Here is a 12,388-nt window from a genome sequence, read left to right on the forward strand (position 1 = left end):
AACTAATGGAATTGAAGTGAAGCCTAATGATTCAAAGAAAATTGCAACTGCTCATGAAGCCACAAGATGGCGCCGACGTCTACAGGCTTTTTCATTAATGGTATCCTAGCAACCAGGCCAACAGGAACCTGCACGGGCTACAAGCTCGATTTGTAAGACATTTTTTTTACTTTAAACAGAACCGTTTTAGTCTTTTCTAATAAGTATTATTACTTATTAATTAACTTAAAAACTCGTTTGAGAAAAGCATTTGTGGCTGCCTAGTCCAGCCGTTAAAACATGATGGACAGCGATAGTCCTCAGAAACGGATGCCTGCACCTCGTATCTTCGTGGAAAGAACTTTGGCTTTAATCAAACCAGATGCAGTCCATAAAGCTGATGAAATCGAGGACATCATTCTTACATCTGGATTCACAATTCTGCAGGTAAAAGTAAATAGGCAACTAGATACAGTAAATGTCATTCTTTGCACTATAGCTTTAGCAGCACTTACGCTAAAATGTAGCCTATAGGATACTTGTGTCCAATTGATGTTTTCCATTAACACAAATCAAGACATTTATTAAGGATTATTCCTCAACAATTTGTGTGTGATATCTTTAAAGCCACAACTGTGCCGGGGTCTAAAGCCAATGCTTGGCACTGATCGACAGACTAATGGCAACTAATATTAGATGCATAGCAACAAGGCAAACGATTTTTACTTTGCTATATAGTTGTGTTCTTCATATGTGTTTTTCTTTTTTTAATAATTGTGTTTCTCGTGTAACAGAAAAGAAAGCTTCAGCTGAGTCCTGAGCAATGCAGTGACTTTTATGCGGAGCATTATGGCAAGCTGTATTTTCCCCATTTGACCGTGTTCATGAGCTCTGGATCAGTTGTTGCTTTAGCACTGGCCAGGCATCAGGCTATTGCCACCTGGAAAGCTATAATGGGACCAGTCAACAGCATAAAAGCTAGAGAGACACAGCCTGACTGGTAATGAAAGACAGTTTATACAGATAAATTCCTTTAAATCTCAATGCAAATGATTTATAGAAAAAACAGAAGTTAAAAGTTACATTTTAAACACAGTACACCATTTTTATGATTTATCTAAAATCACCCCTAAATCTAAAGCTTGATTCTGTTATTTAGGTTACATTCAACATTTACAATCTTGTCCGGTTTAAAAAAAAAAAAAACATTTTCCTATACAATACATGTTCATGTAACAGTTTTTTTTTCTGCCTGCACATGAACATGTTGACTGTCATCATCAGTCTGAGGGCGAGATTTGGCACATGTGACCTTCGAAATGCTGTGCATGGCAGTGACTCTTTCTCTGCTGCTGAGAGAGAAATCAGGTTCATGTTTCCCAACTGTGAGTAGAACTAAATCCGTCCATCCCCACATTATCTGTGATTTTCTTCCATAGATTTGAAATAAATGCATATAATAAATCTGATCAAATTAACTTTTTAATTTAAGCTGTGATCGAACCCATTCCTATGGGAGAGGCTGCAAAAGACTACCTAAACCGGTATGTCAACCCAACACTTCTCAATGGACTGACAGAGCTGTGCAAGAAGAAACCCGCGGATCCTTTTGTAAGTGTAATTCTTCAAAAAAAGCCACGATTAATAAACATGATTATTTTGTCAGTTCAGAACTTTAGTTTTTTCTTTCACTTCAGCATGTTTATTAGGCTTATACTTTACAGCCAATCAATGTTATAATCTGCTGCCACTTAACTTCTTCAATACCATATTTCAAAGCAGGAAATCAATCATCTAAACACTCAAAAAAATTACATTTTGTGACCTTTGGAATGAAAGCTTGCTACTCCATTTTTTATTTCTTATTCTTTTGTTTATAAATCATTGGTCACCCTTCATGTTTTGCTGTTGGTTTTGCAAAAAAAGTATTAAAATAGAAGAAATGCAGTGAAAAAATGTTGTGTTTTGTATTTCCGTAAAGTGGCAGTTTAAAAGATACAAGCTTTGCGATGATTTTCTGACCTTATTGGGAGTTTTGTGCTTGCTTTTGAAACATTAATATCACAACGATTATGCTCCATTAATTGTGGGGAGCATAAATTGTTATCACGGTTAAAATACAATTAATCGTACCGCAGAGATGACGAGAGTTTTAAAAAGTTATCAGATGCTTGGTGGTGGTGACATTGATATCAAGTGATCATAGTGTGTCTGTTTATAGCCTTATGTTAGATTTTTATTACTTCTTTCGATTGTATTTAGGCTTCAAAAGTAACAAATTCTGTGTTCATTTCTAAAGATATTTTACAGATTTTTTTTGCGATCTTCCAAGCTTATGCAAAAAAATGCATAGGCTTTCGGTCGAGGGAACCAGTGCAGCACTAATTTCCGGTTGGCCTACTAAAAATACGTCATCTCTGCGGTACTCTATAGAGAATGTGAAGCTGACGTCAATGTTGCAGATGCGCCGCCATCTTGGGAGGATCATACTCCGCTGCTATTCTTGTTTTGATATGTATCGTTACTTGTTTTGTGTGATATATGGAGAAATCGAAAGAACCATGGGCTTTTCCTGAACGACTCTGCATAATGCTATTGCAGCTTTTAACACCGCAAGACCGACCTAGTTATACTTCCTAATCAAACAAGAAAAACAAAACATTGCATTGAACGCACTAGCAGCGATCCTCCCAAGATGGACCCAACATTCAACACGGCGTGACAGCTTCACATTCTCTATTGCAATATATTAAAGCTCTTCAAACAGTTATGCTCATTTTCTTTGTTTGACTTTAGATACTATTTACTAATGCTTTTTGTACTGTATTCTTTTTCTACTGTACAGACCTGGCTTGCTGACTGGTTAATGGAAAATAACCCTAATAAACCCAAAATATCTGTTGAAGTAGAAATAAAGGAGGCAGCGTGATTTACCAACAAGATTTACTGTATTCATGTGTTTCATGTATTACTGTCTTTGTAATTTGGTCACATTTTTATATTGTCTAAACTTCATTATAAAATTAAAGTTTTTTAACCACCTTCATTTTATAAACACTTTTTGTTTGTACCTATTTGTTTCATTCATACAAACATTATATTTAGAGTTCCTTTAAAACATAAGACATAACTGTAAGATTACTACAACCGTACTAGGCCCCTTACATAACATCCAGCAACATCTCATTCTTCAGATTAAATCACATTTTTGCATTATTATACCACTCTGATTGCGACAAACACATATACTTCACGCAACTGATGTGTAAAATAAAGAACCGAATTACATAAGGTACGATTACATTTTTTCAATAACAAAATTGTAAGAATTCAAATAATGCAATATTGCGGCTGCGACCTATTCAAACAATCTTTAATTGTGTTAAGTCTAATCACAAACGTCTGTTTCTTACATTTTCTCCTCTGTCCGGCGGCTTTTAAAACATAAAACATCAAAACATTTTGTTCACAACTTGTTTGTAAACCAAACAGGAACAAAGAGTTCTTCCCCCACTCAACACGAAGGTTCATCAGAAGAATCGCGTTTGGGGGAGGATTTCTGTGGCGTGTGAACGATGCGTTTGATTGGCCGTCGGGATGACAGTCATTTCAAGATACCCAATCAAATGCCCCCATACTAAAATTCCTTTATCTTCCATCCAGTAATATAAAACCAACCGCTGGTCGGCGCAATAAGGAAGGGCCCATACCGGAGTAAGTGTTCCACGGAGTATTTTCAAGACAACTTGCGGCTTTTACGGTAAAGTATTTACAACCAAATAATTAATACACTAGCGTCTGTTTGTGAATTTAATCGCACTTGCGTTTATGAAATGGGAAAATGTTGTTTAGAGAGTGTAATGCTGTAGATGCATCGACGAATTACGCAAGAGAAAAGAAGCGGCATGGGCTACTGCCGAGCAACGCATGAGCTTTGTGCGGAGCCGCACGTAACAACATGTCAAAATTCTCTGTAAACACAGGTCTAATTTCGATATGATCGTTAAAGCGAACTGTTGGTTTTGTAACGCAATACATTTTACGTTAGCGTGTTTACATTCTTGTGGCGTATGAGATTGCAACTGCCGCTGTTCAAAATGGTGGACATGTGCACAGCCTATCGCGTTACATAAGGCGCTCCCCTTCCTAACCATCTCAAACTCTCTGCAGTTTTAGATTTTCACATTAACTACCACCATGTCAGAAGTCGAAAACCAATATATGGAGATGTCTGAGAACGGCCACGAGGGCGAAGAGGATTTAAACGGAGCCGAGCAGTATGAGGAGGGCAACGGAGACGAACAGGCCGGGGCGCAGGGAGACGCCGCCGACGACGACGAAACGGGGAACGACGAAGACCCTCAAAATGGTGCCACGGACGGCGGGCAGATCGATGCAAGCAAAGGAGAAGAAGATGCGGGGTATGTTAGATAAATTATTGTTTTAAATGCTCGGACGTAAAACCCTTTGTTCTTTTCTGTCTTTGTTGGCGCCATGTGTCGCTCGAAGGGGGATGGGTGCTATAACGTTAGTCAATTGGGCATGAATTGGGGTCTTAAAATCGTTTTTTCACTGTAGCGTTCAATATGTTTGTTGGATAAAATGTTTGTACAACACGTGTTTGTGATGCAAACCGCGAAGGTGTTGATGCATGTTCAATTATATTTATAGATATGATGTATTCGATGTTAAGTGGAAATAAAGAGGAATCGTGAAATGTGTGCTACCACGCCCCCTCCTGGTCGTAACTGGTGTGTTCCGCCTTTTCTTAGGAAAATGTTTGTGGGGGGACTCAGCTGGGACACTAGTAAAAAGGATCTTAAAGATTACTTCTCCAAATTTGGAGAGGTGACAGACTGCACTATCAAAATGGACCCCAACACTGGACGGTCAAGGGGATTCGGGTTTATTCTTTTCAAAGAATCAGCTAGTGTAGATAAGGTAAGCTTTAAGACTCTGGAGATAAAGTCCCGTAAGGTTCTTGGTTCTGTGATGGCAAGCTGAAAATTGAGTTTTTATTCCTTCTGCAGGTTTTAGAACAAAAAGAACACAGATTAGACGGAAGGCAGATCGACCCTAAGAAAGCAATGGCGATGAAAAAAGAACCAGTGAAGAAGATCTTTGTTGGCGGTTTGAACCCTGAAACTACAGAAGAGAGGATTCGGGAGTACTTTGATGCCTTTGGAGAGGTATTTTAATTCCTTGGTTTTGTATTATTTAGAAAGCTAACACTGCTGAAGTGTGAGATCAGTAGGTATTGATAGGTTCTTGCACAAATTCATTTTCTTTTTCTCTCCAACAATTGTGTTTTAATTAATTTATTTTTGTTGCCTCAGATCGAGACCATTGAGCTTCCAATGGACCCAAAGACGAATAAGAGGAGAGGATTTGTCTTCATTACATTTAAGGAAGAAGAACCTATCAAGAAGATTCTCGAAAAGAAATTTCACAACGTTAGTGGAACCAAGGACCCAAATGGAAAAGAAGGCCTTGTGAGTTTTCAACTTCACCTTGAATGAACTCGTAGATGAGCTCTATTATTATTTCCTCTCTGACGTTAGTCAATCAGTAAATGGTTATATAAACCTCCTTTATGCATTTTTGTTTTCATAGTGGGCATATTTTTCATTATACAAAGTCTTTGTAGTGTCATGTTTTTTGCACGATATGATAAATGGTCTCATTCATTAGTTGTGTTACTCAATCCTGTGTTTTTTTCTCTTTGTGGCAGTGTGAGATTAAGATTGCGCAACCTAAGGAGGTGTACCAGCAACAGCAGTATGGAGGAGGTCGCTTTGGGGGCAGAGGAAGGGGGCGTGGAGGTTAGTTCTGCCTAACACGTTTTTCTCTTCAATGTTTTTCCTCTTGCATTAGATTCATGTATTGGTTGAGGTTCTACTATAAAACTGTTTCGAATGACCGGATATGCTCTTATATTCCCCATGCGTGTCATGTGGTAGATGGCTTTGGTGGTTTTTAATCCATCTCTGAGAGATTTAACTAATCTCAGATGTAGTAAATTTTATCCCTTCTAATGGCTCTGCTTGAGTTGAGACTCTATGGCTAATCGCTTAAGTTTCACAAAGCTAGATGTCAGTTTTATTTAAAATAATGAATTGTGTTTCCGTTTTGTAGGCCAAGGTCAAAATTGGAATCAGGGCTACAATAACTACTGGAATCAAGGCTACGGTAACCAAGGCTATGGCTATGGTGGGCAGCAGGGTTACGGCGGATACGGCGGCTATGGCAACTACGACTATTCTGCAGGCTACTATGGCGGATACGGCAGCGGATACGACTACCGTAAGCACTGATTGGCCACGGAATCATCCCCACACCCCGTTCCCCCGCTCCCCCCCCCCATTGGGTTCTTGTGAATACAGGGGCAATTTAAATTCCTTTTTCTGCTTCTCTCTTACCCCCATAGACCAGGGAAATACAAGCTATGGAAAAACTCCGAGACGTGGGGCTCACCAGAGTAGCTACAAGCCATACTGATCATGTGTAGTGCAGGTATGCATTTTTCTTCCCACCGTTTCATGGTAAGGTTAATTTGGTTGTCACTTACCATGCTTTGAAATGCAATTCATCCCCATTTACCCATTCAGTTATAAGGCAGTCAGACCGTCCGTTTTGAGACTAGGACTGAAATCTTTAGAATTCTGTCAAACACCGATTCAGTAGGGTTGTAGTGTTGTGCTAGGCCCCATCTCTTCATTTCATTTTATATAATGCTTTATGTGTGTGGATTTAAGCAACTAAATCTGGACTCTTTGTGTTTGTTTGAAAGGTCGTAAAACTACAGAACCGGAACCAGCGATCTGGTCGCAGTGAGCATTGGGGTCTTTTACTTTTGGAAGTTGGCAGAATCTGGACTTCTGCTTCATTTTGTACAGAAAACAAAGAACTGGGGGGGAGCAAATGTCACTTCACTTTTGTTTTATAATTTTTTTTGTCCTTTTTACATTTCCAGAGATGGAAGTGTTATTTTTTTACTGTACTTTTTGGTACCTTTTGAATCTAATGTATTGTATGGTTGTATTTTACATCTTGGCTGTGTACCACATCTAGGCTCCGAGCTCTCAAACTGCTTTCAAAATAAAAGGTTTGGTTAATTTTTCCTTTTGGTGTTTTTAGATTATATTTTTTTTCTCTTTGTCACCCGTACTATGTGTTGCAAAATTGCATGGCTTAAAGGTGAGATGAAAGGATGTTTTTTCTTTTGAAGATTGTAAGCTTGTCCTTTAAAATCTGTTAGTGACAAGTTCTTAAGAAATTTGACTTTTTGTTTGTTCCTCTACTGCTTTTAAGGAAATTTTCTCCTGTCTTGTTAGATATTTAAAAAGTGGCTTTAATAGTGATTAAACTATTACCTCAAAACATACACAGGCGACTGTAACAGGATTCTTAAAACACTGGAAATGCATTCCTCCAGTGTCTTGGACAAATTTCAAGAAATAAACATGATTTTTAAGATGTATGTTTTATGCTTTCAATGATATTGCTACCGGAGTGTGTTTGTGTAATTGTAGTTGTGATTCTGAACCCACACGGCAACAACAACAACATTTGCATTAAGAAATCGATTGTCTTTAGCACCAACAGAAAGCATGCAAGCACTAACATGACTTGTGTATAATGTTTCAAAGAACTAGGTCACTGCTGGACTACCAAGGGGTTTAGTCAGAATTTACACCTGTATTCTTGTTAGCAGGCGAGTAAGAGGAACAGGAAAGGTCACTGGTTAGTCTTGGCTATTTACAGTTTACATCCAAAGCAGACAGTAATATTTGCGTTGGAACACAGCCTAAAGGACATGGACGTTCTCTTGTTCCAAATTTAACTTGTGGTAAAAGCAGTGCAGTGCTTTTGTTAGACCTCAATTAGTTCAAGCAGCAGCATTGATCTTTATTTAAAATGTTCAAAATGATTTCAGTGATAATACAGTTGTTCTTCTAAACATTACAAATATAATGAATTGTTTATAACTTGTGCAATTCACTGTAGCCAAATCTGAGCTCTTTTATGGTGCAAGACAAACATTGAGCAATTCCATTAATATTTTGGTAAAGGGGCTGTTCTCCAGCCTAATTATTAAAGAGGTCAATATAACTTTTAGGGTCACTTAGAATACATTTATTCATTTGGCAGACCCTTTTATCCAAAGCGACTTACAAGTAGGAGAGCATATAAACATTTTGTCAACACGCTAAACAGTACTGTTAGTTTACAAGGCCATGCTACTAGGAGGATTAAAGCTGGAGTAAGCAAGGGAGAGAATGAACAAGATTTTTTTATTAGACGAGACATTACAGTTACTGGTTAGTCAAATAAATGCGGAACAGGTATGTTACGAGTTGTTTTTTTGGAAGTTGTGAAGGTGCCTCGCTGTGATGGAACAACCAGGCGTCGCTCATTTACAGACCGAAGATGACGGGTGGGGATGTAAGACCTGGAGGCAGTGAGTTAAGGGGGTGAAATTGTGGTTACCGTTCTGATTTAAAATTGATGCGGGCGGCAACTGGCAGCTATAGTGAAGTGAAATCAGGAGGAGGGGTGTTACATGAGTTCTTTTAGGCTGATTGAAAACTAGACGTGCAGCTGCACTCTGGATCATTTGCAAGGGCTTGACTGCATTGGTTGGAAGGCCGGTGTTGTATCAAAATCTGATTTCCCGTGAGATTATGACTCCCCTGTTTTCCCCTACAAAGGTTAGGATTAGGTGTGGAGGCAGGATTTAGAGATAACAAAGCAGCATCCTAAGTGAATGAACCAATCAGAAGTAGGGGAGTCAAAATTTCGGCATATTTTTCTTTTACCTTAAATGGTCTAATGTGTAATTTTTTGGAGGATCTATTGCCAGAAATGCAATATAATATACATAACTGTCTTCCGAGGTGTATAAAGGCCTTACATAAGCGTGATGTTTTTATTAAATTAGAATGAGCTATTTCCATCTACATACGCTGCGGGTCCCCTTACATGGAATTCACCATGTTGTTTCTACAGTAGCCCTGAACAGACAAACTGCTCTTAAAGGGATAGTTCATCCAAAAAAAGAAAATTCTGTCATCATTTACTCACCCTTATGTAATTTCACTCCTGTATAAATGACTTGTTACGATGAACACAAATATATCTTTATGGAAGAATGTTAGTAATTTTAAGTTCCGGGACATCATTGACTACCATAGTAAGAAGAATAAAATGGTAGTCAAAAGTGCCCGAGAATTCTTTGTTTTCCTAAATTCTTCAAAATATCTCATGTGTTCAACGGAACAAAAAAATACAACATTTTTTTCCTACTATGGTAGCGGATGATGTCCCAGAACTGAAAATTGCTAACATTCTTCCAAATATCTTTCTCTGTGTTCATTGGAACAAAGAAATGTATACAGGTTTGAAACAACCCGAGGGTGAGTAAATGATGACAGATTTTTCATTTTTGGTTTAACTATCCCTTTAAAGAGCGCGTTTCGTAAATACGTTATCTCTTTCTGCAATTTAGCGGAAACATGACATTTTCTAAATTTCTTACACTGGACCTGTAAAACTAAATGGCATTCAATACTCCAACACAATGTTGCCAAAACTAAAAACAACAACTACAACATGTAAGTGTGTCATTTATTTAAATCAAAATAATAAAACCTGAGGAAATCCAGGCAATTGAAACACCAGGGAAACCCTGAGGGCACATGCTGGTACATTTATCTTCTGATGTGCAATTTCAGGTGAAACACCTTCTTCTGCTACAGACATTCATTTGGCATCAAGTCGACCCTTACCAATAAACAATCATGATTGCTCATATATTGCTCAAAAGGAAGAGATTTTGCCATGGTGTTGCCCCAACTCAAATGTAAGGCTACATTGTCTTATTAAAAAAAAGTAGAAAGTACCATATGTACAATAAAGAGTTTTCAAAACAACTCCACTGATAAACAAGCACTTTGTGTCTGGTAAACTGATATCAAATACTTTCAAACAAAAGAATAAAACACTCTTTGGGTGTTTAGCTCTTTAAAAAGCCCTGTAATCTAGTAAATACGTGACATCCGCTGATCGTGCCAGTAACGTCCCAGCACATAAAGAGAAATTCTCCACAGGAGGTAGATGAATGATTCAGATGTCCATCTCAAACTGGCTTTCATCAGCTAAAAAAAAGGACACAATTTTAGTCTGTTCCCAGGAAGCATTCGAACAGGGATGCAGTTATAAAATGCAAACAGTACTACCGTTCAAACTTTCCATCTGTTTTGAGAAAAAAAAAAAAAACATTTTACCTGCCAGATTCTTTTCCTCCTCCAGTTCCTCTTTGAGATCTTGAAGTTTGGACATGGGATGGTGTGAAGGAATGGTTACCCCAGGGATCTGGGGCAAACAGCAGGGCGGGGTCCGGGCGATAGGAGAGTTTCTACAGTCGAGGAGGAACTTTCTGTCGTAAATGATCCGAGTTCCTGGAGGAGGGGCGGGACATGTGTTACGCAGCCAATCACATGCTTACAAAAACATATTTACATTGTAGGCTGCAGGTGACAAAAACAATTGTAGAACAGTTTATGTACAGTTTGTACTAACAATTGAACAGAAATGCTTTTTTCCCCAAAATGACTTCAAATTGAGAGAGCATTTAGCATAATGTCTAAAGAAGCCAACAGTAACACACAACGTTTACAACTACAAGTTGAAGCTAGGAAAAGATAAACAACAGAATATTTTTAGTTAACGTTGTAAAATTAGGGTTAGTCAAATGAACGAAGAACGTATTTTTTTATAAAAACTTTTATAAAAACCGAATGTGATCTCTGAAGTTTGACCTGTGCAGAAGTTAGTGCTATCTATGTTGCTGTTGAAGCTATACTGTACTCCACATCTCTACCAGTGACTGAAAAACATGTTATGCAACCTCTGCTATTCAGTTCAATGTGTTCTGGACAAAGGGGGGTGAGCAAGGGTGTGGACTGAGATGGTGACAGTGGTTGGATATACAGCAGTCACAACTGTGGGTTGCTTTGGTCGGAGTAATTCAGGGATACCAGCCCCGGAGGAAGACCACTTTTCATTTGTTCACAGTTGAAGAATGCATGTTTTGCACACTTTAACTGCAGCGTTTTGCAATTTACAACACTTTCTACAATGTTGTTTGAAATGTGATCCGAACATGTTCTCGCAGCATTTCACGAGATTCCCAGAATTATATTTTAGTTTCCACACTGAGTGTACCCAATGAACCCACCTCAGATGTTATTCCTGAAATCCACAGCAGCTGTGTAGGAGGAGGGGTGTTGCTAAGAATTGCCTTTCCTCGGCAAGGCGCTACAGTTACAGCCACATGCGTGAGATATTCAAGCCACGGACAAAAGAAACACGCGAGGGACCAGCCCTTCATGAACTGGGTCGAGCGTTTGCTATTCACAAGATTAGATTCATTTCAAGCATTGGTTTATTTTGCACCCGTTTGGCAACGTGTCAGTCGCAAAACCAGATAACCAGACATTTGAAACAACATTAAGCAGTTAGATTGTATCGTCGAAAACGGTTTGAGACTTAGTGCGCATAATAGACGCTTGCTTGTGGCAACTGGAATGTGATATTGCGCGATCCATGCTGCGTTACGCGCTGGAAAGAACACATCGACTGCGCTTTTCACGGTTAAATTCGTCGCGTTAACGTTTATACGTGTTGAATTCGATCTTGCTGGTCAGTGGGTAACAAAATATAGTGGGGATAAAGAGCACATTGGCTGAAATCGCCCAATGTTTGTCAAGTTTACGGTGGACGCACGTGCGTAATGGAGCGCTAACGATACAGTTTGCACGCACGGTACATACCAGATGATTAGAAATAAATGACAAAACTTGAATTGCTATTTTAATGTTTATAAGATGTACAAAGCTTCTCATTAAAAAGACGAATAATATACCCATCCACAAAACTTCAAATAAAATATACTCTCTAAAACACAATCTCACCTCCTGGCGTGGTGGAGAATAGAGTTCCTCCGGGAGTTTGACTGTAGCAGTCCGGTAGTTGAGACCAGTCTTTGAGGTGCAGGACACGCGTGGGAATGGGGCAGCTCTTGCTCTGCTGCGTGTCAGACATCGTGGTCGAAATGTTCTCAAAACTCTTTACTACTAAATGAACAGACGCAAGGGCTCGGCGAGGCTCCTTCTGTCCAGCACCAGTTCAGACTCGTTGTACGCAATCAAATCAACCTCAACGAAGTTTCAGCAACAAATAAATGCTTTTACAAGTTACAAGCAGTGCTAGTCTAGTGATACCAGAAGAAGAGAGACTCTCTATACCCAGGCCTGGAGGCGCAGTGGTGGAGAAACTAGGGTGAGGGGGTATTTAACAACAGCACAGACTACGTGACTCGCATCATGTGATAAACGAGACTTGAGCA

General features: G+C 39.0%; 3 protein-coding genes across 4 annotated transcripts; 2 read left to right on the forward strand and 1 right to left on the reverse strand.

The window, feature by feature from the left end:
* Positions 1-58: 58 nt before the first annotated feature.
* On the forward strand, positions 59-3,519 carry nme5 (NME/NM23 family member 5). Its single transcript, XM_057349771.1, has 5 exons — positions 59-426; positions 774-979; positions 1,264-1,364; positions 1,472-1,590; positions 2,825-3,519. The coding sequence occupies exons 1-5, from the start codon at positions 280-282 to the stop codon at positions 2,906-2,908; spliced, it is 657 nt and encodes a 218-aa protein (XP_057205754.1). The 5' UTR covers positions 59-279; the 3' UTR covers positions 2,909-3,519.
* A 102-nt stretch (positions 3,520-3,621) lies between these two features.
* On the forward strand, positions 3,622-7,456 carry hnrnpaba (heterogeneous nuclear ribonucleoprotein A/Ba). Of its 2 annotated transcripts, XM_057349763.1 has the most exons (9): positions 3,624-3,739; positions 4,150-4,400; positions 4,752-4,920; positions 5,010-5,168; positions 5,316-5,471; positions 5,711-5,801; positions 6,115-6,282; positions 6,407-6,492; positions 6,770-7,456. In XM_057349763.1, exons 2-8 carry the CDS (start codon positions 4,177-4,179, stop codon positions 6,475-6,477), a joined length of 1,038 nt encoding a protein of 345 aa, XP_057205746.1. In that variant the 5' UTR covers positions 3,624-3,739; positions 4,150-4,176; the 3' UTR covers positions 6,478-6,492; positions 6,770-7,456. The 2 variants fall into 2 exon arrangements, with proteins under 2 accessions (XP_057205747.1, XP_057205746.1); XM_057349764.1 differs by lacking the exon at positions 6,407-6,492 and having other exon boundaries at positions 3,622-3,739.
* Positions 7,457-9,592: 2,136 nt separating this feature from the next.
* Positions 9,593-12,349, reverse strand: eif4ebp3l (eukaryotic translation initiation factor 4E binding protein 3, like). Its single transcript, XM_057349773.1, has 3 exons — positions 11,955-12,349; positions 10,266-10,439; positions 9,593-10,136 (listed from the first exon to the last, which is right to left on the reverse strand). Exons 1-3 carry the CDS (start codon positions 12,082-12,084, stop codon positions 10,105-10,107), a joined length of 336 nt encoding a protein of 111 aa, XP_057205756.1. The 5' UTR covers positions 12,085-12,349; the 3' UTR covers positions 9,593-10,104.
* Positions 12,350-12,388: the final 39 nt, after the last annotated feature.

This window comes from Triplophysa rosa, linkage group LG13, assembly GCF_024868665.1.
Source record: "Triplophysa rosa linkage group LG13, Trosa_1v2, whole genome shotgun sequence".
Classification (NCBI taxonomy): Eukaryota; Metazoa; Chordata; class Actinopteri; order Cypriniformes; family Nemacheilidae; genus Triplophysa; species Triplophysa rosa.